Genomic DNA, 24,697 nt, shown 5'->3' on the forward strand with positions numbered 1-24,697 from the left:
CATGAGGGGGTTGCAAAAATACTTCCTGCTGAGCTGGATCAGATGTGTTGGACAGGGAAATCCTGGTAGAACTCCTGATACAAAGTAGTACAGAGAGGGTGGGTCCTCAGGCCTTAAGTTATGAACGCATGCTCCACATTATCTGTTCAACTTAAGAGTGTGCTACGGATCCCCCAACCAGAAAGGTCTGGTTTCTTTCCCACACTCCCATAGTAAGCTGGGTTACTTCAGTGAGCCATTTTGCTCTCCGTTACGTCTGGGGCAGGCGCCGTTTGCATTAGGCTAACCAAGAGAGGCCACACTACCAGTCATCTGGTATCAATCTGGTATCATGTCCTGCATGCTCTGAGAAAACAAAGTTGTCCCCTCTAGAGCTCACAGGGTTTGTTTAGAAACTTGGAATGGGGGTATGGGTTTGAAGATTTCATGGCAAATCGTGATTAAGCATTGCAGATATGCAAAACAAGGTTTCTGCCCAGAAACCTTTTCCTGTAAGTTATCCTATAGTGATGGAGGTCAAAAGAACAAACCTTGATATACTGTTGCTAATATTTGCCAGATGTACTGAGAAAAACAAATAATCTTGCAAAAAAAGCTAGAATTTCCCTTATGAAATCATGTAGACAGCATCTCTAATAATTAACACTACATAAGATTCATATAGAGGTCAATAAACATATTAAATATGGTAAGAAATGTGTATCGACTTCACATGTGCTGAAAATCTGTTCTGCTCTACAGCTGTGGTGGAGGCCTAGGCAATGCAGTAGACCATGCTTCCGTTTAAAGGGCTAGCAGCTGTAGAATGCACTGGGGCATGCACTACGGCAGGAGCCCTGGAGCTGTCGCTGTGCTGCGTTTTCTCTCTTTTATGGATGCACGCAGGTCAGCTGACGAGGGGCTCCATGAAGCTGGTGAATGGAGCCAGATGTGGAGGGGAAAAAAAACAGCAAAGGTAGCAGTAGCTGCAGCCTGGTGCACAGACAAGTCGACTTACGTATAAGCTGAACTGCAGGTTCAGGATGTGCACCTCCTGCCCATCCTCTGTGAGGAAGCTGGTCCAGCAGCCTTCTGATATGTCGTGTACTTGGATCCTCTCCTTCTCTTCCTGATAAATGCCTTTCATGTCACAGACCAACTGGGGATCTGAAGAGACATGATGGATTTCACATTAATCACATCTCACCAGCTACTGGATATATACAGTGAATATAGAAGCCTTTAAAAAGGTTAAACAGCATAGCATTCAGCACTTTCACAATGGTCAGGGGTGGGGGTACTGTCTTATAAAGCAGTATTGAAGACCTCCTCTGAAGTAAACAGGTCAAGGGTGACACACTGAGAGCAGTATATCATAAACGCTTCTAAAAACATACCCTCTCTCTTTCTTTTCTTTGACAATTATGATGTGTGCTCATTTAGTGAATTCAAGAAAATGTCAGTCCAATAAATATAGAATGTTGAGAGCTATGTGCCTCACATTGTTTTAAAACCATTAGTCATCAAACAAACGTATTTTCTGTATATTGTGAATTTATTTTGTTGATCAAGCAAACTATCCTGCCAGTGGCCATTAAATATTCCCCAAGAAGTAAACCACGTCCTTCCTCAGGAAGAGACGGGTCAGGTGTCACTTCCTAGCCAATCAGCAGCAGGCTTGGTTCCTGCCCTGGCGGGACGCTGGCTGGTTGAAAGATCGAGGACATGATTGGCTAGTTATCCGTAACCCGTGGCACCAGCAGGCAGGCGGCATCATTGTTCTAATGACTTGGCCTGGATGTACTGTTGACTGGCTCCAGCCTGATGCCTTAGACAGCCTGTCTCCTGGGACTTGATTTGCCTATTTGTGTTTTGTTATGCCTATAAATAGGCATAATTCTCCTCACTGTGATGCTCTATGGTAATTTCTCCATGGCTCTGTGGCTGTGACGCTCTGTGGTAATTTCTCTATACCTCTCTCTGTGGCTGTAATACTTCATTTTCTCTAAAAGATTTCCTTATTAAAAAGAAAGAAGTAGGTAAGAAAATGAAGCTTGCCGTTTCCAGTTCCTTGTCTCAATGTGACGCTGTCTTTTCACCAGTCTTGGGTGAACTAAGCATTAAATCTTTTTTCCCCAGGTTCCCAAGACCAGCGAGAGAAGGATGAGCCAACAGGAAGTAGCCATGTTTGTGCAGACAACAGGAAACACTATGTTTAGAAGACTGCTGCTGATGGCGGTGGCCCTGGCACCAGCCCTGTCATTACACACTCATGCACTCTGAAGGTAGCACACCATTCTCTGTCCCTTACGGAGCCCACTTTCCATGTTCCTTATGCAAACTATGCTAAACTGCAGCCTAAACAGCAGTGGCTGAAGCAGCCCTCTGATTCACCACCCTACCTCCCCGTATGGGGCAACAGCCTGTGACTGCACTGGCCCATGAGTCTTAATCTCCATCGCTTGGGGATTTCAAGATGAGCTGTGCTCTGTCACATGGATCAGTCACTGAAGAGCTACACAGCACTCACACTGACTGGTGAACCTGACCCGGAAATGCCGATGTCACTAAACAGTCTTGTTAAATGGTTCCATGTTAAATGAGGTATTAAGACCCACTAGCCTCACTCTATCTAGTTTATCAGCAGCTCCAACGATTCTTTCCCATGCAAAGAGCTGCTTGACAAGGAGAGATTCCGTTTGGTCTTGTAGGCCGTGGGGGGTGGTGGAAGCGCTTCCTATTTCTCTGGAGTGAAATAATATGATAGCTGTCGCCATCACACACACACAAACACATCTCATACCTAAATTACACATCACGCACAATCCATGGAGGCTTCATGTGGCATTTTCTCTGTCTTTTTTTTTTCTTTTTTCTTAAGACTGTAGGTGCGTGTGCGTGAGTGTGTCTCATTTTCCTGTTTGACCCCCAGACCTTCATCTGAGCCAAAATACACACTCATAAGGGAGTCTCTACTGCTGCCAAATGGGTGTACAAAGTCAGTGAGTCATGGTATTGCTAAATGCTGAATAAGTACACTTACACTTACACTGAGCACTGGGATACAGTATAGTAAATACCATCCCATTGTGCATCGCATTGAACTTGAGAAATGACATTATGCATACATGGCTCAGGTCTGGTTTCTGCAAAATTTTAAAGCTACTCTCTTTGTCATTAACCAAAGCAGGATAAAAATCACCTGTTAGGAACAGATTTCATTTAGGCTTTTGAAAAACATCGCTAGATCCCAGACACCCTGTAGGTCATACAGATAGTCATGCTCCCTCTGTTAGTGTGCTCAGAGTTCCTAAGAATGCCATTATGCACTTGCACTTCCTGATTAGACTTTAAGAACGATACAGTATTAGTAGTACCGCACTCACTGGACAGAGTGGAATGCTTAACATGTTTGTTATTGCGCTGCAGATTAAAAAACTGCTGTGCAATCACATACTCAGCAGACTAAAGCAGAAGTGTCAACTTTTTGTTTTGAAAGTTTATCGCAGGGGCTACAAGTTAGCATATGAAGGGACCAATAACCTCTGAATGAAGCTCAAAGAACTTCCAGATACAAGGTAATGTTTTCAAGAAAGTGTCCTGAGCTGGCAACAAAAGACCCCTTCCTGGAAACAGTGACTTCCTTTATTGAGTCTCCAGAAATTCAGAGGCTGCAGGTCTCTCCTTAAATGGAGTGACCACAAGCTATTGTTTCCTCTTCATGAATAACGCTTTATCCAAGTCACTGATAAAACCACACTTGTCACTGGAATCGCACAGATTCACAGCATTCCATTCAGATCGTTCAGAATTTGGGCAGTTTTTGGGCCAAATGGATGTGTCCAATGTATGGAAAGAGCAATCTAATGTCAATGTGCTGACAATGGCAGATTTTGAGCAATTGTTTTGCTCATATTCATATTGAACTTTCACATGCAAATCTTTTGCAAAAATGAATTTTAGGAAGCACATACGCTTCCCTTCTCATGATCAGTTTCTCTCAGCAGAGACTACTGATGCATATGGCAAAGTTGCCTAATTAGTTTTAAGTACATTAATTATCTTTTGTAGCTTATGTACTAGGTTATGTACTACATGCAGTGCTCGGCTTTATTTATGATAAGTCTTATTAGTTATGCACACCATCATTAAACGACTGAAAGCATATCCCTTGAATTTCAGAAAGTACATTGCTCACATTTTCAAGCACCTAATCACAAGCAAGGCGTTCCACACACCAGACACTGAGCCATGACCCTACTGATATCAACTGCAACTCAAGAACGTTATTCAGAAGTGCTACACAAAAGCACCACCTAACACATTATTCTTTATCTTTTGATAATCATCAAGGACTCTGTCATAAATTTAGGAAGGGGTCAGGGTAACAGGGGGGTGGGTGGGGGGGGGGGGGGGTGATGAAAGTGTTTGTAGGCTGAGGGTGGGGGAGATGGGAGGGTGAAAGGAGGGAGGAGGGGTCAGGGAAAGAGGGAGTCAACAATACGAGGCCGGCCTCAGCTACACACACCTATTGTCCCAGTGCTTCCGTGGCCGCCGACCCAGGCCTAACCATCCACAGGAAGACAAACAAGTTCTTATCAGTGTCGTGCAGAGGCCCATGCTGTCCCCTGGCCTCTAACCCCAGCGGCTGCCCCTGCTCCTGCCTGATCAGAAATCCCCACTGGACCGTCTGTGTTGTGCCAAAATCTGCATAACATCTGAGATTAAAAACTGATCACGTCAGCATTCGTCACAACACCCCTGTGAAGGATGGTGTGTCCAGGCAGCTGGAGCAGGGCAGGTAAAGATGGCCCGGGTTTGTGGGGATCTGTTTAAGCTTCTGACAGCTGAGTGCTGGCCATCTCATCACATCATAAATTAACAGTGAACTAAATGTATAGGCAAGAAACTGCCGTTCAGCAGCACACATGCACACACACACACACACACACACACACACACCTCTCAAATGGGCAGATGTTTTTTATTTTGGCTGTAGCTACCTGTATACATGTGGCCATCAAGGCCTTGCTAAACTGACTTTGGCTTTTTATCCAGTCTAATATGTTCACCATCTGCATGTACACTAGGAAAAGCAGAGCCAGCTGGGGTTTTTTTTTTTTAGATGGTTTTTATTTATTTTTCCAGTGGGATCTGAAACCCATTATAAAGTGTCTTATCCTATACAAATACACAAAGCAACCTTTTCCTCATCCTTTTTATTCTCTCTCTCTCTCTTGCTCTCTCACTCTCCTTCCTTCTGTTTCAGCATCAGGCTACAATTAACTGTAATTCTGCACTAATCATAAAGGTGTCCAAATCTGTAACAGTAATGCAAACAATCACAATTCCAAAAACACACTCTCCCTCGTTCCTATTCCTGCACATGTTCTTCCAGCATTCTGTGCACCTTTTAAAATAACTACAGATGAGCCAAAACCCGTGAGATAGCAGCATGAGTGAAACACGAAGTATTTACAAATGAATTAGCAAATGATGAGCCAGTGCTAGAGTGTGGCTTGGGGAACCCATCTATCCTCCCTGCGTTAATTAGCACACGGCTCACAGAGGAAAGATTCATTTAGCAGAGGCTGTTAGCCTGTCCTGCCAGGCAGGTGGAGGCGACCCAGTCCCAGTGGGTAATCCCAATCATTCACATTTGATGTACCTTTACACTACATGTTTCCCATGGAATCAACATGGATTACGACTGCCTTAGCCCAGTGCTCCTAAAGCGATTGCTGATCTCTCTGACTTAAAGGAAGATTTATGTGCGTGCGTACCATAATGATTTTAGTAGAAAATAATGCAAAAGACTAGTGGCGAATGTATAAATTCTTTCGACTGTTTGGCATGGTAAAGCTGTGGTCTTTCTACAGAAAGGTTAATAAGTCTACGTGCTTTTTAACATAATTTTTTCTCCGGTGGATAAGGGTCTGCTGGCCAGCACTTGAAGGCTTTCAGGCAAGTTTCAGTAGAAACCACAGTGAAAATTAGGGCCTTCAATCAAATTTAATCAAGTTAACATTTCTCAGTTCTTCAGTAAGACATGTTTTAAACAGAACTGGACATTATTAAATTAAATTTCAAGAATCCTCAAGAATCTGATTTTTAGAAAACAAAGTGGTTTAGAATGGCACAAAAAATTTACAAGTAGCTGAACACGGCCATTGGAACGACTACAGAAGCTTGTCCCCTTGCATGTCAAGCCTGGAATTCAATTTAACAGAGCTACGTCAATGTCTCCTCTCAGAAGGCAAAAATAAATAAATACATAAAGTGAATCAACTGCCTTTGTTCTTAAAGCTACAGTACACATCCACTGATGTGGCTGTAGATAAGGGGCACAGGGTAGTGAGTGAGCTCAGTCTGTCTCTGATAAGAGCAACCTCACGCCAACACTTATCAGGGCAGACGGCCGCCACTGGCATGGCTGGTACTGGCAGGCTGGTGACAGCAGCGCAGAGTTATCTTGGCCAGCCTCTAATGAGGCATTCAGGGCTCGCGCCACCACTGGCTAGCCTGGGAGGCAAGCGGGAAGGGGGTCTGGAGCTCCCACCCCAGGGACAGTGCCCCCGTTCCAGGGGGAAGGGGTAGAGGTAAAGGCGTGAGTGAGAGCATGTTTGCCTCCCACAGCACAGAGCCCAGCCTGTGCCACCGTAGCCGGGTGTTGCCCTTTGTAGTTTATTTGTTGCTTTAACTTGAAAAGTTGTGCGTTTGGTTTGAGATGATGGGACGATGAGATGATCATCTTTTTAATGAGGAGGGAATTGGCTGTAATTTTTCCAAGAGACAAATGAAATGGTCCCGTCTAATTCGGCCTATGATGCTGTAGCGGCTGACGCCACTTCAGTGTCTGTTTCGTCCTCTTGGCTCACTGGGTTTAATGAAGAGTTATAAGGGGCTGGTACTGCATCGGGTCACGAGGTGAGATTATTGCGAAAATAGCTTTCTCCCAACACCCAGAATAAAAACCTGCCAGATGTTCTATGCTAATGTGAGTTCAATGGGAAAATTTTAGAGCTGAACCAGTTTAAGGCACGGTGCCTACAACAACAGGCCTAATTAAAATGATTGTCTTGTTAACATGTTATGTCAGGGGAAATTACACTCGTGGGAAATTTCCACTGTGCACCACATGAACAAAAAGAAGTGCATTCTCCACCACCTTTCTTATTTATATAAAGACAAATACCAACCTCTACCACTTCTGTCTGCCAGTGACGAATGAAAAAAAGCTCAAGCACTAACAGATTCAGATGGTCTGCACCAAAACCAGAAAGGATGAGGGGAAAACAAAGAACGGCAGTCAAGTCAGAGGGAGGAGGGTGTAAAGTGTGTGTGTGAGTGAGGAGGAGGAGGGGGTGTGTGAGGAGCGGGGGGGGGGGGTTGTTAGTTGCAATTGCGAGATAGAAATCGGTCTCCAGGAGCGACACGCGGTCGCGTCACTGGGTCTCCCTGCCACTCTGTCTGCCGGGGCGCGGGGCCGGGGCCACGGCTGGCCGGCCTCATTCCAGTGCACGGAAGTGCTTTATTTATCCTGAACACGCCATATTTAACACACAGGGAATTTTCCGCTCTCCCACTGACTGACTTGTTTCTTTGCTTTTCTTTTTTTTTTGCACATCTGAGGAGATGGCCGTCGTTTCTCCGCCTCTCGTGCTCCCGTTCTCCCGTCTCCCTGGCACTTTGTTTTCTGTCTCTGTGCAGTGGCTATACTGTTCCGTAGAGCCGTTACACAACGGCTCTTTCTCCTTTCTCTCCCTGGACATGCCCATCCATGTATGTCACCTGCAGGGTGAGCTGTAGGCCTCCAAAGGCTATAGCTTCACCACCACAGATTCCTACATCTCTCTCACATGCGCACACTTTGTCTGTCACTGTGCTCTCACCTACGCACATTTTCTCTCCATCTCTCCCACTTTGTCTCCTAGACACTCTTTGTTATGTGCACGCATTCTTGCACCCCCCTCTAGGTGAGTTAAACACGTGTGAACATTGCGTGACTCTTCTGTGCCGTGTTCCCAATCATATTTTTCATCTAAATGATTGCGTAGCCAGAGTTCTGGAGTTGGCAGCTGTGTGTTGGGCCATGAGTGTGTGGGCATGGGCTTCACTCAGGGAACTGAAGGGGGTTGCTAATGCAAACCAACCCTTCCGCCCCAGGAGTCTCCCTCTCACCCCCACACCGCGTAACCGCGTAACTAAACAGGAATACATTCATAACCCTTTCAGACTGTCTGTATAAAGGCTTGATCATTTTCATCATGAGGTCTCATGCTGAATATCTGCATCAGTATTTTTTAAAAGCCAACTCTGTTGTCCACTATGACTCCATGTCCAAGCTGTAAAAGTATCATCTTTTACCCAACTGACCAGAGAAACAAATAATGCACTTTTTACTCTTTTAAACATCGGCTCTGTGAATGTAAGGGTTATGTTTTGGAAGCCAGCTTTTACCATTAACCTCTGTGAATGACTCCTCCTCAACCACTGAGATCATCCCTCCACAGCCCTGCATATTCAACTCCTATCAAGCCCCATTCATCCCCACAGCCCTTTCCTCAGGCAGCATGCAAATACTATATGTGCTTCACTATAGGTTGTACAGCTGTTTCTAAATCACTTTTTACCTATACGAAAAACAATTTATAATTTGGCCCATAGTCAAGAATTTGACATAAATACACCCAGTGCACGCCCACTGCTGAAAGAACAGAGGGTTCTTTCAGATATGGAGAGGTATTAATAACAACATTGGTTTCCTCATATTGAACTGAATTTCCTTATGTTACATTTGCAATAAGAACAAATCTCACACAAAAATCTAATTAACCATACATCAAATGCTCAAAATTAATAGTGTCCCAAGGAATAATAATGGAGTTTACAAAAGACGGCTGATTCTTTAATGTCACCCAATATCTAATATTCTGTAATGACACTGAATATCTAATATTCTTTAATGACACTGAATATCTGATACTCTTGTTCAAGGCTTTGATCCACTGGCAACATCTTGTTTTCTCCCAGTACACCTAAGCCAGTTAATTGTCAACCAAATTTATAGGAATTGAATGTACTGCAAGTCAAAATCGGTCACACCATGCACAACCTGCATGTTTTACACTCCTTGAACCCTTTTTAGATAACAAAAGATTGCTTAACAAATAACAGATGTGGGAGTAACTACAGGATAAGTGATCATAACAAACCAGAATGTCCCACTCTCTAATATATATATATGTATATGTGTGTGTGTGTGTGTGTGTGTGTGTGTGTGTGTGTGTGTGTGTGTGTGTGTGTGTGTGTGTGTGTGTGTGTAAAATGTGTCAGTCATTTATTTCTTTAAGAAAACTCACTGGGGCAGTAGGGGAGAATCTCTCCTCTCAACAGTGAAAACTGCTGCAAGGAAACTTCTAGACTATCAGAGAAATGCCTGCAGGGTGACATTTTTGAACAAATGTTCACATTTCTCACCAAAACTCTTTCCTCCTCATGCTCTTTGTATACCCTGCCCTTCAAATATTTGGGGACATCCTACCTTTTGTTAATGTTCTGTGTTATGTTTGATTTTCAAGAACAAAAAATGTCTGTAAGTGTTTTGTTAACATAAAACAGCTATTTACTAGGACTTTTGGGTATATTTGGCAACACTTGGGTTCTTGTTCATTAAGTGTCTTTCTGTGAGGAGCTGAATAATAATTTGACATTTTTATTTTTTCCAAAAGCACTCATACATCATTGCGCATCTCTTAGGAATGCATGTGGGAAATGGCTGTTTTTATCTTTTTGTCCCAAATACGTACATGGTTTCATAATAAACATTTGTCTTTAACAGGTTAATGTTATGCAAACTGACCTCAAAGAACCCAAGAAAACAGCATCCTTTATAAAAGTTGTCCCCAAACTTTTGACATGCAGAGTCTCTAAGAACTTTACAGCTGATAATGCTGAACAATGCTGCCTGCAAACAAAAGCATCACCGTTACACATGCAGCTCGCCTCTGATCCCACTCAGAGCTTCACTGGACTCCCTGCTGAGGTGACCAGCACCAGTCCTGGAGGGTTGCACCTCAGCACGGTTTGGTGTCGTCCCTTCTCAAACCCACCAGATCAACTCATTCAGCTCAGTTATTTACCAGATGTAACAGGGCAAATCACCAAACTGCGACAGAATAAACCAAATCCTGCTCCTGCATGGCTCAACAAAGTCTCCTAGTGCAAGAACTGTTACTAACACAGTTTGAAAAATCCAAACAGCTGTTATAAACCCACAACCACCCACCACCATTCTTGTTATGAAATATGTCAAGGAAACGCGATTAAGTAGTTGTTCACCCTCATGCACAAATCTTATTTATGTATATACTTTTCAGTCTGCAATAAACGAAAACAGCAACAGTAAGTCAAAAGTCATTCAGACACAAAGTACCCTACAGTAAGATAATGAAATATTAGCTGTAATATTTAAAAGTTTTAATCTTGCCATACCGCAAATTCTTATCATATGCCAAGAAAAAAAAAAGATGTTTACCAAAAATAACAACAAAACGTTGATTATTAAACTCCCAGCATGTTATATTATTATTCTCCAGGTGAAACATTGCCGAGAGCACTTGAAACACAAATGACAAGCGGTTGTGGCGTTACCTGAGGCTGCAGTGCTGAGGCACATCAGTAAAGCCAAAAGCGCACCGACGCTCTCCATCTCTCAAGCCTATCTGTCTGCAGTGAAGATGAAGATGTCTGTTCTCTCCGTGCAGAGTGGGTTCCCCGCGCAGCAGATGGACAGTCCTCAATGTGTGTGGCTGTGGTCTATTTCAGGGGTTAATCACGGCAATCGAGCCTTGACACTTCCTGGCAGTGTTGAAAAGGAGGCGGGCGTTAGCGGGAAAATCTCCAGGGTCTCGTTTGAACGGATGACGATGGCAGTTGCCTCTTCTTACAAAAGACTAGTTGAGAGTATTGAACTCTGAAAGTTGTTTGCTAGACGTCTATGTGGAGTGGGCTACTAACGCTACATGCCAAAAGTCTGGACCCAAGTCCATGGCGAATGTTTACCAACAAAGCTGGTTTAGGAAAGAGTTTAGACAGGATGCGCAGAATGTCGGTGGGGGGTTTGTAGGTTAAGACAAATCTTGTACGTTGGGTATAACGTACAGGTTTTAGCATATATTTAAATCATTGTAAATCTTATATTCATATTTTCCCCCTTTTGTAGACGCAGTTAAACCTGACGTCAAGCGGTAATGGAGCGAAATTCAATCTTTGTTATGCTGCTTTCGGTTATTTTAATCTTTGTGCTAAAAAGCTCGATTTGTCCAGGTTTTAAGAGCGTTTGGTTCGCCGGTATTGAAACGTCAGGGCTTATTTCCTGGACAATAACTTCTGGCTGCTCATGCGGAAGCGGCACGGCGTCGCTCTCTTTAAATAATATCTCAAAGCGAAAGTCAGATAAGAACTTTGACTGATATTAGCCATTGATTCATGCAGGGCAAAAAAACCTATTGTAAACTGTCTGTCACAGTCAGAAAGGGAGGCTGAGTCTTTCCCAGCACACTTGCGATATTGCGATGCCCTGACTACATTTTCCACAATTGTGCGACCGGAATGCGCTTCTAATATGTTCAATTTAATATATGTTCAAGTAATAAGGAATAACATAGCCAACTTTGCAAACTGAGACATAATATCACATTTCTTGCTGCACATTACATTTCCACAAACAAAACTGAAATGAAAAGCGACTATTTAGGGAAAAATAAATACATTAAAAAATAAAGATACCCAGTCCGCACCAACATGCTAAAAACATACGTTAATATCCAGTAAATTAAGTACCATTTATACTTCATGAGTTTAAATATGTAACCTTATTAAAATACCGGTTAAGATAAATTAACATTGTATCAGATAATGACAACGGCTAGCTAATTTGCAACGCACACGGCAGTTAAAAGCTCAGGGTAACTTTACCAAAAACCATTAAACGAAAACTCACTTTGTAGGACAGAGTTCCGTTCACCGTACTTCAGTGGTCAGTTGAGAAAACTTCCTCACGTACTGAACTGGCCGCACCTCCGCGCGGATGACTGTGGCCCAGCGCTCGCGGTCCTCCCACCTGGAGCCGACGTTCGCGTCGCCGTTTCACGTCACTCCTGCCTGTTTGGGAGGCGCGGAACGACGGCAGGCCGAGTTCAAAGCCGGGCGCAGACTTGTTCCCTGTATGAGACATTGGAAATAAAAATAGACTACATACCATTGAAATTCACTGTCTTCGTCTTTTCTGTGACATATAAATAATGTGGGTTATATTCATGCTTTTCGCGATATCTGTCAAATGGCAAACGTATACTGGTTTATTCCGTACGCTAATTGTTATAATTTATTACGTCTCTAATGGTGTCTGTCCCGTAGGCATGTGGTCTGTCTTTTGCATGACACTAAACTACACGGTGGTCACGAGTGTGTCTGGCTCTCTGTCAGCTCTATGTTAATCATGGTGTAAAGCAATTAAATTCGACTAAGTAGCCTGAAATGATTATTTTCCGAATTTTTTTTCAAAATGCTCGTGTACTGCATGTTTTATTGGTTTTACACACACACACACACGCACAGAGACAAACGATAGCGTGAAGTTTCCCGTTGGCGCGCGGTAAAGTGTAAAGTCAGTAAGGTTCAATAACAGGAAGCGATCCACTGACGGTGTTGGTGGTCGCGGTCTATCTTCGTGTGCTGACGCGGTCTCTTGCATGGCTCCGTTTGGTTCCATGCCATCAGCACATCAAACAAAGGCAAAGTGCCCGCGCGCCTGCTCACTGTATTTCCTTATGGCTCTCCACGGGGCCTCTCAAGAGCGCGAGCAAAAGAGACGCGCTTGTATGGAGGAGGTATTTGGCTTGGTGTTAGACGTGGACCCACTGCCTCTGTGCTGCACATTTTTCCTGCAGAGGCTTTAACTGTCAGAAAGGATCCAGGAATATAAGATGTAGATGAGTTTGTAGGAGGATGACTGCTTCGAAAATTTCAGTTAAAATTTTGGTTTAAATCATTTGAAATACAAACTCGTCACATTCTCAGGCCTGCAAAACTCAATCTCCTCACAACTGTTAAGATTTAAGTGCATTTGCAATGAGAATTAAGCCTTCCTCCAGAAAAGTGTGGAAATGTGTGGATATTTTCATAACTGTAGATTTCCTTTTGTGTTTTACCTGTTCAGAGAACAGATGCACTGACCCATAAACAATTTACAGTTAAGACAACAACATTTCCTTTACAAGTAAATCAGTGGGTAATGTTAATATTTAAACACTTCAGAATTCTCCAGGATGATGCAGAGACTGTTCGTCCACTAATGTCCTATAGACAAGACAAAAACATCAAGGACATGCTTGTCAAGAGTGAGATAAATTATCAGTTGAATAGTAACTGTGGTACTGTAGCCTGCCACCACTATAGATGTGCTACATGTAAATTTATTAATACAGCCTCTAAAATACCTGGCATGAAAGGATACATCCTCGTGTATTACTACAGGAGTTGTCTATTGTATTTCAGCTTTACACTGGAAAAAAACATAGAGAAGGCTTGCTGGTAATTTTGTGGAACACCTTCAGAATTAAAGGAAAAATAAGTTATTTTTAGCAGAGCAAACTATTTCCGAAAGTGATTTTTTTTTATATAAATTTCAGCTTACATAAGAGGAATCAAAATTGCTTTGTAGGACTTCAGAAGCACTTTGCTTGCACAGCTGATGAAGGACCTCTGACCAAAACTTAAGTGCAATTCTGACTACTTATGTGCATGAGCAGAAAATTCTGTAGTGTTCAGAAATGTGGCTTGACTCACGCATGCCACTGCATTTGTCCAAATGATGACAATGTATTGCCATGTGTTGTCTTTTGAATCTGCTCTCAGTTAAATCATGATGCGCAATATTACATTCCTCTTGAACATAATGGACTGAGTGAGTTCCAAGAAGCCCATCTTCTCAATTACACATTTTGCACTGTCTACATACTGTTCCCTTATGTAAAGATTTTTTCCCTGTTTTAAGACCTAGTTTATTGTTATGCCCCTAACTCCCCACTCTGCTCTTTGCTTGAAACCCTTCTGCCAGGTAGGATATTACTGGTGTTGTCACATTCCACACATAACTCTAGCGTGCTCTAGCGTGCTGCTGCAAGACCTTCGGAGTACTTACGTCTAACTTTTTCAAATCAAGTCAGAAGGACTCAATCTGATCTGCTTTGCAGAACGACTCCGTCTTCCCTTTCCCCAGAGCAGGTTGGCTTCAGACAGGTCACGGCTCCTTGGAGGATAATCCGGATACCTGTTGGAAAGTGTTTTTCATCCCAGGAGGAAGCGCCGGAATGGAGTGCAGGGCACAGGAAGGCTGCAGACCTGTGATGAGTTCAAGAGGGCCTTTCCAATAACACGCGAGCTCTGCTGTTGCTCGTGTCTGGCTTCACATCCTCCGAGACAGCATTTTGAAGTTCGGTAGTAAACACTTGCATCCTGGTCTTTGGATGCTTCTGAGTAGCATCTGCTGTTTGACTGCACGATGACGGAACCTTGTAAATTCAACGCCTATGTGACTTTGATGTTATGGGGGGTTTTGAGGTTGTTGTTCCTTTCTATCTGTTTCATCTATCTGGTAAACAGCACTAGGAGGTATCAAAAAGGAAAAGAAAGCCTGACTACATTGTTTAGTCCAACAACCTGGAATGTCACTGATGTTCTGGATTCTGTTAGGAATGGGGAGGGAGTCCTTTTTGTTTTGTTTTTTACCTCCCTGGTGTCAAACATCATGTCTTGAACCCTTCCCTCCACTAGAGTGCAGTAAAGAGTTTTATTCCACAGTTCATTCTCTACTCTCTACTTTACTAAGAATCTACAAATAAGTTTATTGTCCATTTTCAAAGCTATAAATTTTTCAGTGACTCTTTCATACATGCCACAGCTTCATGGAAGAAGCAGAACACATTTATCTCCTCTTAAACATTAACCAACTACACAATTAGGTCATCATCATATAGCTTGCACATGCATTTTATGTAGATGTATTACATCCAATAACCCAGGAATTGTGAAACCATTTTCTCATTATGACATCACTATTTCAGGTACTTACAGTGTAAGCTCCTGGGGCTCATCATTCATGCATTTCCCCAATAAAGATTAATCTACTTCTTCCAGAGGCCAGCTAAAACTGTACGATGTCCGTGTTTTATTCCACACAATGCAAAATGCGGATATCCAAATTTCCTCGCTTCCACACAAAAGGTTTCGCGGATCAACACCTACACTGTAATGGCCGCATAGTGCAACATCACCTTTCACAGACCATGCCACCACAGATGTAATACATGTTTGATGTGAATACTGTATTTATAGGAATGTAAAAAAAAAAAATGGTTTTAGGGTATGTGGTTCTGAGACTAGCAGATTTAGAGCAGAGATATGTTTAAGTAAAAGGGTGGATTGACAATAAATGACTATGGACACGGTGTGAACATACGGTCTCACCTGTCAGGAACAAACCACACAGCAGAAGGCGAAACATAACAGAGGCTCCTGACGACTCTACATGAGGTAGAAACCACAGCAAAGTGCAGGGAATATAAATCGCACTTGGAGGTGAGTCTGGCCATGCTGCTTCCAGTGGCAAGAGCATTAAATATTAAATAAGTTAAACCTTGTCAGGCAGTGCATGTGGCTGCAGGGTTGGGGTTTTTTTTTCGTTGTTGTTTTTGTTTTGTGAAGGATTTGTTATTGTTGCTGCTGTTTTTGGCCGTTGCCTTCAGGTGTTTAAGATGGAAATGAAGAGCCAAACAAAAATCAGTCCAGTCATGTTCTCTTTACTTGAGGCTGTCAATAGCCTGAGAGACTTGCACGAATACATCATCTGCAGGAGGTTCAGAGTCAATCTGAAGGAGAAAAAAAAACAAAACAAAAAACCACCAAATCACTCCAGGCAGGGGTATTCATGTCCAGACAGTCAATCCACACAATGGCCCAAGACTTTCTAATCTCTTAGTAGTTAATTAATGTTATATAAAACAGGTATTTACATCAGAGTCATTGAGGTCAATGTGGCCAGCTAGTTATTACAACCCCTTACAGTCTTGTACATAGCTGTCATATTAGTTTCAACGTATTTTCGGAATAAATTTACAGTAGTTACCAAAATAGTTTACAGTAGTTACCAAATAGCACACCTTAACACCCAATTTTAGTCCTACAAATGTACAGCTCTGCAGAGTTTAGTTCCAACACATATGGCTCTCATATTTAGATGCCACTTATAGCCTTGGTTAAACTGATTCATGTGTGTAAGGTTAGAACTAATCTCTGCAGTGTGGTTCAGCAGGACCAGCAGGGTAAACCTGCCTTGAAATGAACACCTAACTACTACAGCTGGAGTCTGGGCATCCAGACTGCTAGCTCACCTTCCTGACGATGCCACGGCCTTCGTAGAAGGCGATGACTGGCTCCGTGGCCTTGTAGTACAGGTCCAGGCGCTTCTTGATGGTCTCCTCGTTGTCGTCGGTGCGGCCGCTGGTCTCACCGCGCTTGAGCAGTCTCTTCACCATGGTCTCAGCCTTGGCGTCAATGTAGAGAAGCAGGGCGGGGGCTCCGATCTAAACAACACAGCAGGCGTCAGGGCAACAGCTGTTGCTTTTCTAATGGAATATTGGCTGTATCAATTCACACCCATGTAGAACTGAACATTGTTTGTACGGGGCATTTCTTTGTCCACAGTAGGTATAAGCATACTAATATAGGAATATATGGTATAAACAAGTTCACTGAGAGCCTAACAAAAAGTCATAAAAGTCGGGGCGGTTACCTTAAAGAAGGCTTTACCATAAAGAGGGGTACATCATAAAGGGAGACGTCACGTTAAGAGGGGGGTGTTTTAAATGGGATGCATCATAAAGGGATTAATCTCTAAGATGGGTTCATCATAAAGGGGTACATCATAAAGAGGGGTTCATCTCAAAGAATGTTTCATCATATAAGTTGAGTATAATAAATGGGTATGCATCATATATATGTATATTGAAGATGGGACCAGCAAAGATAAGACTGTGTCAAACTAAAAGATGGAACATATGAGGTAATCCCCCTCAGGTCCAACACACACACACACACACACACCTTCTTCTCAAACTCCTCGCCCTGCTTGACCTCACGGGGGTAACCATCAATGAGGAAGCCCTTCGAGACGTTGACCTTGGCAATCATTGCATCCTTGATCATGTCCAGAACAGTGTCCTGGAAGGAGATATCGCCAACACCCAAGATATCAGCTGACAGTTGTGTTAAAACAGGAAAACCACTGTTAAGATAGCTATATCATCAGAGTATTCAAGGGTATTATTCTTGGTGATCCGTGTAAGGGGACAATGCAGGAAATTCTTTCAATCATCTTGAAGGCCTTGGAGGCACGAAACCAGAGCACAGAGGACATCTCTCACCAAAGGCACCAGCTCGCCCTTCTGCATGATGGCCTGGAGCTGCTTCCCTCTCTTTGAGCCAGAGGCCACTTCGGCACGGAGCAGGTCTCCTGAAGACAGGTGTGTGAAGCCATACTTGGCTACCAACTTCTCACACTGGGTACCTTTACCAGAGCCGGGACCACCTGAAGGGGGACATTATGGACATTATGGTAACGTTAATTGTTACCATAGGATACCTGTAGTATTTGTTCATTGAGGTTTTTGGCTAACAGTATTGCTTTTCCTACAGAGTTCAATTTCAAACAATTACTGGAGTGGGACAAATAGCTTGTAGATCTGACTAGACCATGAATAATGCAAAGTTGGGTTAGATAAGATCACTAACTTTCCACCAAATTTCCATCAGTTCTACCAAAATAGCCAGTGAAAAAGTTACTGCAAATATAGCACGTTAGCTTCTTTAAAACTCACCCACAACAAAGATGATCTTGGCGTCTTTAATCTTATCTGAAAGAGATCAGCAGTTTTTGTTACATTTTTGGTGGGCGGAGTTATGGTTGACAAAAAAAAAAAAAAAACCTGCCTTCTTCATAAAATGTATTGTTAGCTAGCTACGTTTTAGACTTGTTATACCTATCTATCAATGTAGCAAAACCTTTCACACTTTAGAACTCTGGTGCTGTTTTATTGTGACATTTTCTGTCTATATGTGAATTCTGAGTTTACCGTTAGGATTTCTTGAGTGGACCCTTGTTAAACACACACCCATATCCTTGAAGAAATCAGTAGCTGGCTAGCGCACCTTCACTTTGGAACTTTTATTAAATTTCTACGCGCGTGAGACGTTGTTATGGGAACAGTTGCTAACCACCTCCGGATGGCTCAAACTTAGCATACCAATTTATAAGAGCTCGGAACAAAAGCAAGGCGTCTGGAGCAGGCGAGCCGTTCTCTCCCGCTGTTAGCCTTCTCATATTTATTTTTATATTTAAATTTCAGGTCACAAATTTTAATAATACATACCATTGCATTTTAAAAGAATAATTATTTAGTGTGTTTGTAAAGGTTTGATTATGCATATAAATAAATAGTCGAAATATAATTTAGACGAAGTTGTCGAATTAACTAACTAATCAAGTTATCTAATTACTTTAGCTACCTGTAAAAATGATTTAAAAATATTTCTTAGCGTGGTAACGTTATTTCAGGTTTTTATTGTTGTAATATGCTGTTTGACCACATGAGGTCACCAGAGAACATAAAATAGAAATCTGCTGGGTATAATTCTGAATTCATGTTGTTCATTGATGTAAAAACTAAGCGAGAAAATTTTTTAAAAGAGCGATTTCTCACAATACGTTGAGCGATTTCTCACACACATCTCAGTAAATCAATAATGCCAAGTAAATGATCAATTTTCATGCAAGTTGTAATTAAGTGACATGCAGTAATCCAGTGGTAATTTATTATGCCATTCGAATAGAAAATGTGTTGTTACCTGCCATGATGATCTGTTACGTTACGGATTTTCCTGAGAAAACAATAGTTGGAGTCAAAACATTAGGCAATGAATGCGATCGTGGATCCGTGACAGACTGTACCGTTGAAAATAGATTTTACCTCTGACACAGCTTTAAAAAATCTATAATTCTGACGTCTTCCATGTTTTCGTTTGTTTGTATTTGGGGTTTTTTTACATTTTACTTGTGTTTTCTTATGCATTGTACCAAACCGGCCCTTTGCAGTTGACAGTTCTGCCAAATACGAGGCAGCCTAGTTCCACGCCGCGCCACGCCTCCCCACGCGCTTTCCGCTCAGCGAGCACTAGCCGCGGTGCAGGAACCTCACACATTCACACGCAATGCTTAGAAGCGCTGTCTGCAGTCTGAGAAAGAAGCGAAGCCTTTAAAAGCTTCCAAACGCAGCCCCATTGTTTCGCCTCAGAGCTAATGCTTCAAGTTTGGAGCAGAAATACCTGTATTTGATCATCGCGACATTTGAAGGTTCGATGAAAAATATTACAATATTGTTTTATTTATTTTTGTATCGCAGACGCTGACTCTGGTCTGGTTATATGTATTCTGGTTTGAGCACTTAATGAAACAACGAAACCAGTTCATACCAAGAACTAAAGAACCCCCCCCAATAAATAAATAAATAAATTAGTTATTCTCTCTCACAGAACCCCTGGCGTTAGGCGAGACCAGCAAATTCGCACAAAATAAATAATTAGTTAGCCAGTTTGTTAACATTTACCGCATAAATGAAATCCGCTCCAGTCTTCAGAATGTAAAATGTTATGGCTTCCTGTATTTTTTTACCCCTGCTCCTGTTCTTGGCAAAGTTGATGGGTGCGTCAAGATGGCAAGCGTAAACAGATCCCGTCGCTTCTGTCTTACATGAAAGCTTCGTCATGTGACAGGCACGAAGGTGCACTGTTCATATCTTAGAGTTTATGCAAACGTTGAGGTCGAGAGGCGTGACTGCTGACCCAAGAGGTTAAACCAGTTATGAACAATGAGCTAGCAAGCTATAGCATATCAGCACTGGTTATCAAGTAGAAAAGACGTAAGCTCCTGGTCTTTTCACAGCGCAATGAATTTCCTATAACACTTCTATAATAAAGCTTTCGAGAATTTGGAATAGCTGTTAAAGTCGAGGGTTCTGGTGTTGCTGCCAGGGTTCACATATAGTGTGGTTTTGTGTGAGTGTGAGAGAGAGAGAGAGAAACTCATGTGAAGTAACTTTCTGGAAATGCTCTTTCTCTATCTTAGGCACAGTTTAACTCAGTATTAAGAAGTCGTGTGCATGCACATGTATGCATGTGTTTGTAAAAGCTTGGCCACTGGCAAATCCTCTCACTGGAACCTTACCAGGTTCCCTGGCTGCAATTGTGTTTGTACAGTGGCAGCCATTCTTCTAGACTGTATCTGCACTTTTCCATTGTCCATACAACCAAGGCCACTTGTCTTAAGTTAAAGGGTGGGTGTGTATAGAAGAGTGTGTATTGGATTTAGAATAAGCCAGGTTTTTTTACCCTCTATTCTAACCGCACCAATGGGCCTGAAAGGGTTCATGGGGAATTCTTGGATTGTTTCTGTGACAAAAAAGACACCCTCACATGAATAGCTACCCATTCTGCAAAGGGTAAAGTTAGGATTCCTACTGACAACCTGCACTCCGATCACTGTAAATATCTCGATCGGGGGAAATATGCATTTGCAATTCTCACTTCTCCCTCTTCTCATCGCCATGGCAGGTTAATGCGCCTGTGGGGTCATTCTCTGTGCTTCATAAATGTCACCCAAATGCCTGAATCAGCAACACCTGCTTTGGGACATCCCGTCTGGCCAAGTATGGTGGCTCCCCTGTCGGCCTCTTTGGCACAACAGGCAGTCCTGCTATGGGGCCTGGAGCCACCACCCAGCGTGAAGTGTCCAGGGTTGCTAAGCACTTACATACCCGGACAGGAGAAAGTTGGCCAAATTACGGAAGATTTCATGGTCTTTATTCTTTGCTCCAAACACATTTTGCTTATCGATGTGCCAGGAATGTTTCAGCTGTATGATGTGTAATCATTGATCAGCATTTCTGTGAGTTTATGTGTCTTATCAGTACAGATGCACAGAGGTAATCCATATAGTGTTTGTATTTTATTTGAAAGTCTCTGGTCAGATGTCACAGCATTTTTTTTGCTGAAACATGCCGGTCTTGCATGCATGCTCTTCAGCCTGTTGATCTTCAGGACCCTGCAACATGAGCACAGCCACAGCAGAATCTCTAATGTTTTCTATTAAAAGAGCTTCTAAATCTGACTTCAACTCTGTCAGCACTTAATGAGGTCTCTGACCCTGCCTCTTACAGATTCAGTTTCCCACTGCGCCCAGTAGTATTACACAACAGGGGTAAATATTGTCTTAAGACTGCGTATCGTAGGCCGTGCCTCTTGTGAGTCATGGTCAGATGGCATTTGGCGGCAGCCGTGGCACGGCATGGCTGCTGCCGAGCTGATACCAGTTCAGTTCAGACACTGCTCTTCCGCTGCGGAAGCTGAACGGCTCTGCGCTCATAAACGACCGATAGCATTTGGCCACCAGAACATCAATGGAGAATAAACCTGGCAGTGGTCAGTGTGCATGTGAACGCATCCAAAGCCTAGTCCGCAAATGTCAGAGGACTGTGGAAAAGGCGATATCCCTCCCCCCACCCCCCTGGCCTCTGCTGCACCATCAGTCATGTAGTCTGGCTAAAAAAAGCTTCCCTTCTCCTGCAACTATTCTCAGATACCATCGTCACCAGGGGAGTGGAGGGGAGCACCTGCTTCCCACCTCTTCATCCTGCACCGGTGGTAGCAGCCGAGCGTGCAGGATGCCACGTGAACAGCTGTGCATGTGGTGGTAATCTGTTGCCATGGCAATGGTGTCCTCTCCCCCTTCCAAAGAGGCGGTGTGCTCTTTAAGGAAGCGGGAGAGCTCCGTCTGACGTCAGCAGAGGAGAGTGGGCAACACGGAGCCGTGTGTTTTCAGAGCTCAGCTCCGAGCAGCTCATGGACTGCGTTCATGTGCTCACAGCTCAACCGGAGGGGTCTCTGGAGGACCAGTAACACACCCCTAACCCCCAAAGCACGGGTGTGTGAAACGCGAGGAATTACACAAGATGTTTCCATGGCCACAGTGCCCCCGCGCTGTCCACACAGAATGGGTGATAAAAATGTTAGCTGCATCGAATGGGTTCCTGCTCCCTTTCCTATTCATCCCTTCTCGTGCACACTAGTCTTTCATTCAGCACGCATGTCCACGTGACACTGCAAACCAAAGCTGTCACAACAGAGCATGGTGCGTCTGTCTCTGTGTCCCCTGTTCTCACGCACTCTACAGGATGCAGGAGCTTCTCTCAGCCTGCTTCTGTGTGTCTCCCATTCACTTTCTGCCCAGTTATTGACCAACCAAACCAACTGCCCTGCAAGAACTCACATCCTAAAATAGACCTATGGCTTTGAGCCAGCCCCCCCAACTCTTTCATGCTACACTAGATGAGCCCAGTCAAATTTCCAGCCAGAGCTAATGTCATCTGTCCTGGCGTCCCCAGTACTGACCTCTCTGTGTCTCTCAGAGTAGCTGGAACTGTAGCGTCTGGCTGGGAATGGCTGTCCAGTGAATGGCTGTCCTGTCTCCCTGTCCCGGATCCTCTCGGTCTGAGTGACCCTGCTGCACGGCACCCCTCCCTCTCCCCCACATGCCTTTATATAGAGCTCTGATGGCTCAGCCTCTCGCGATGCATGCTGGGAAGCAGGAGGAGGAGGAAGAGGAGGAGAATGGGAGGGGGTGAAGGAATCCGTTACGATTAGTAAAGGCAGAGGAGCTCAGCGGCCGAAGGGAGGGAGGGAGGGAGGGAGAGCGAGAGAGAGAGAGAGAAAAACATGTAAATAAGAGAGTGTGAACATGGCACTGTAATGTGTGCATCCGAGACACAGGCTGAGCTGACAGGAGGAGGAAGCAGAGGAAGTTGTGGAAAGGAAGTGGACAGATGCGAGATATATTAGATTCCAGCCGTATAGAGCACATTTGTTTCATGGAGGATTATCAGTTATTGCAGACCAGCTGGTAGCCTCTCTAAACCCTGCAAGGCAGACCAGACCAGATCAGCCACTAGCCTCTCTAAACCCTGCAAGGCAGACCAGAGCAGCCATTTTCCTCTTTCAAGCCTGCAAGGTAGACCAGTCCACCCGCTTGCCTCTTTACAGCCTGCAACGCAGTTCAGAGCAGCCGCTAGCCTTTCTACAGTCTACAAGGCAGCTAAAAGAGGAAGCCATTCAGTTGCTTGTTCAGTCAGACTGGACTTCTGCAATTTGGTCCAGGCAAGCCTTCCTCTTGTGCGATCAGACCCCTGCAACTCATGCAGAATGCAGCTGCACGGCTTGTTTTCAACCTCCCAAAGTTCTCCCATGTCTCCCTCTGCTGCGTTTCCTCCACTGGCTCTATGTAGCTACTCGTATCAGATTTAAAACATTGATTCTCACCTACAACACCATAACTGGGCCTGCTCCCACATACCTAAAGGCACTAATCAAGCTCCATTCTACACCACACTGCCTTCAAGTCTCTAGTACTGCTCGACCTCGAACCACCATCCCTCAAGACACAAGTGTTGAAATTCTCTGTCCAGGCACTCATTGTGGAATGAACTTCCACTGTCTGTCTTCAAATAAAGACTGAAGTCTCACATCTTCATGGAGTCACCAAGGACTTAAACATGCAGTTTATTTATTTATATTTTTCCTCTACTTGTTTACTGCCTTCTTTCCACTCTGGCCAGGACTTTGCCTTGGTGGTATTCTTAACACTGACCTATCGTGACGTGAGGATATGTAAGTACTTCTGTAAGATGCTCTGGTCAAGCGCAACTGCCAAATGCTGTACATGTAAAGTAGCAGCAGGTACTGCAACAGAGACGAGTGTCTGTTCCAGGTGATATAAACATGCAATCCTTCACTTGTAAGAGGGTCAAAGTTCCAGCGTTCCACCAGTTTCTCTTTTGGCCTTTTTTATTTTCATTTCTGGTTTATTTTAAATGTATTTGTGAATCTGTCTCATTATGGCAAAAATAAAGAAAAGGAATCATAGGTTGAACCAGAGCCTTCCAAACACGGTTAAATTATAACACAATTAATCGTGCACAGGTGGGGTTACAATGTGTAATTTTGTCCCACTATACATTATTCTACTATCAGGACTTTCTCAGAAATATGTCAAATGAAACAAAAAAAAAAAAGGCTTAAGCTTTGTTTTAACATAAAATTGCAGACTATTCAAGTAGCAGATAACAGGGATTTTTAAAACACAACAAACAACAAAAAATAAATACTCCAATTTAAGTCTGATGATAAAGTGAGCATTGATCCAGGAGCGTCTGCATGTGTGCTGGACATGGGGCTGGAACTCCTTCCCTCTACAGCGGGGTAAATTCAGATATACACCGAGACACGTTGCACTAATCCCCTGAACTCTTGCCCAGATCTCACGTTCAGTGTGACTTCAACACATCAGCACAGCACGGCTCTGAGCCATACCAACAGGCCAGGAGTGCATGGTCTAAGTTCCCATTCAGGGGAAGGGGAGGGTCTAAAGTCTAATTATCATAATTATTTCAATGTATCATGCTGGACTGAAGATTGTATTAAGGTATTATACTCCAGAATAATTTTATACTAAACAGCTTTTGTGATTTCACCTGGCGTAAGAACTGGACAC

At 43.4% G+C, this 24,697-nt stretch overlaps 2 protein-coding genes across 4 annotated transcripts in view; both read right to left on the reverse strand.

Moving 5' to 3' along the window:
* Positions 1 to 14,696, reverse strand: part of eng (endoglin) — a 34,682-nt gene extending 19,986 nt beyond the window's left edge. For both annotated transcript variants that reach the window (XR_003411720.2, XM_027025838.2), the window contains exons 1-4: positions 14,186 to 14,696; positions 11,984 to 12,204; positions 10,633 to 10,839; positions 998 to 1,146 (exon numbers count right to left, since the gene is read on the reverse strand). Coding sequence is in view for 1 of the 2 variants with exons in the window: in XM_027025838.2 (XP_026881639.2) it covers positions 998 to 1,146; positions 10,633 to 10,690 (207 nt within the window). In the remaining variant the exon portion in view is untranslated. The remainder of the gene's footprint in view (positions 1 to 997; positions 1,147 to 10,632; positions 10,840 to 11,983; positions 12,205 to 14,185) is intronic.
* A 1,130-nt stretch (positions 14,697 to 15,826) lies between these two features.
* On the reverse strand, positions 15,827 to 22,685 carry ak1 (adenylate kinase 1). Of its 2 annotated transcripts, none has more exons than XM_027026006.2 (7): positions 22,543 to 22,685; positions 18,946 to 18,978; positions 17,919 to 17,954; positions 17,466 to 17,629; positions 17,146 to 17,262; positions 16,434 to 16,625; positions 15,827 to 15,911 (listed from the first exon to the last, which is right to left on the reverse strand). In XM_027026006.2, the coding sequence occupies exons 2-7, from the start codon at positions 18,950 to 18,952 to the stop codon at positions 15,843 to 15,845; spliced, it is 585 nt and encodes a 194-aa protein (XP_026881807.2). In that variant the 5' UTR covers positions 18,953 to 18,978; positions 22,543 to 22,685; the 3' UTR covers positions 15,827 to 15,842. The 2 variants fall into 2 exon arrangements, with proteins under 2 accessions (XP_026881807.2, XP_026881816.2); XM_027026015.2 differs by lacking the exon at positions 22,543 to 22,685 and adding an exon at positions 19,704 to 19,854.
* Positions 22,686 to 24,697: the final 2,012 nt, after the last annotated feature.

This window comes from Electrophorus electricus, chromosome 6 (assembly GCF_013358815.1).
Source record: "Electrophorus electricus isolate fEleEle1 chromosome 6, fEleEle1.pri, whole genome shotgun sequence".
NCBI lineage: Eukaryota > Metazoa > Chordata > Actinopteri > Gymnotiformes > Gymnotidae > Electrophorus > Electrophorus electricus.

Coding starts and splice junctions, on each gene's coding strand:
- ak1 (XM_027026006.2), bottom strand. Junction 17,263..17,465: donor AGGGCGAGCTGGTGCCTTTG/GTGAGAGATGTC, acceptor ATCTCCTTCCAG/GACACTGTTCTGGACATGAT. Junction 15,912..16,433: donor GCCGTGGCATCGTCAGGAAG/GTGAGCTAGCAG, acceptor TTTCTCCTTCAG/ATTGACTCTGAACCTCCTGC.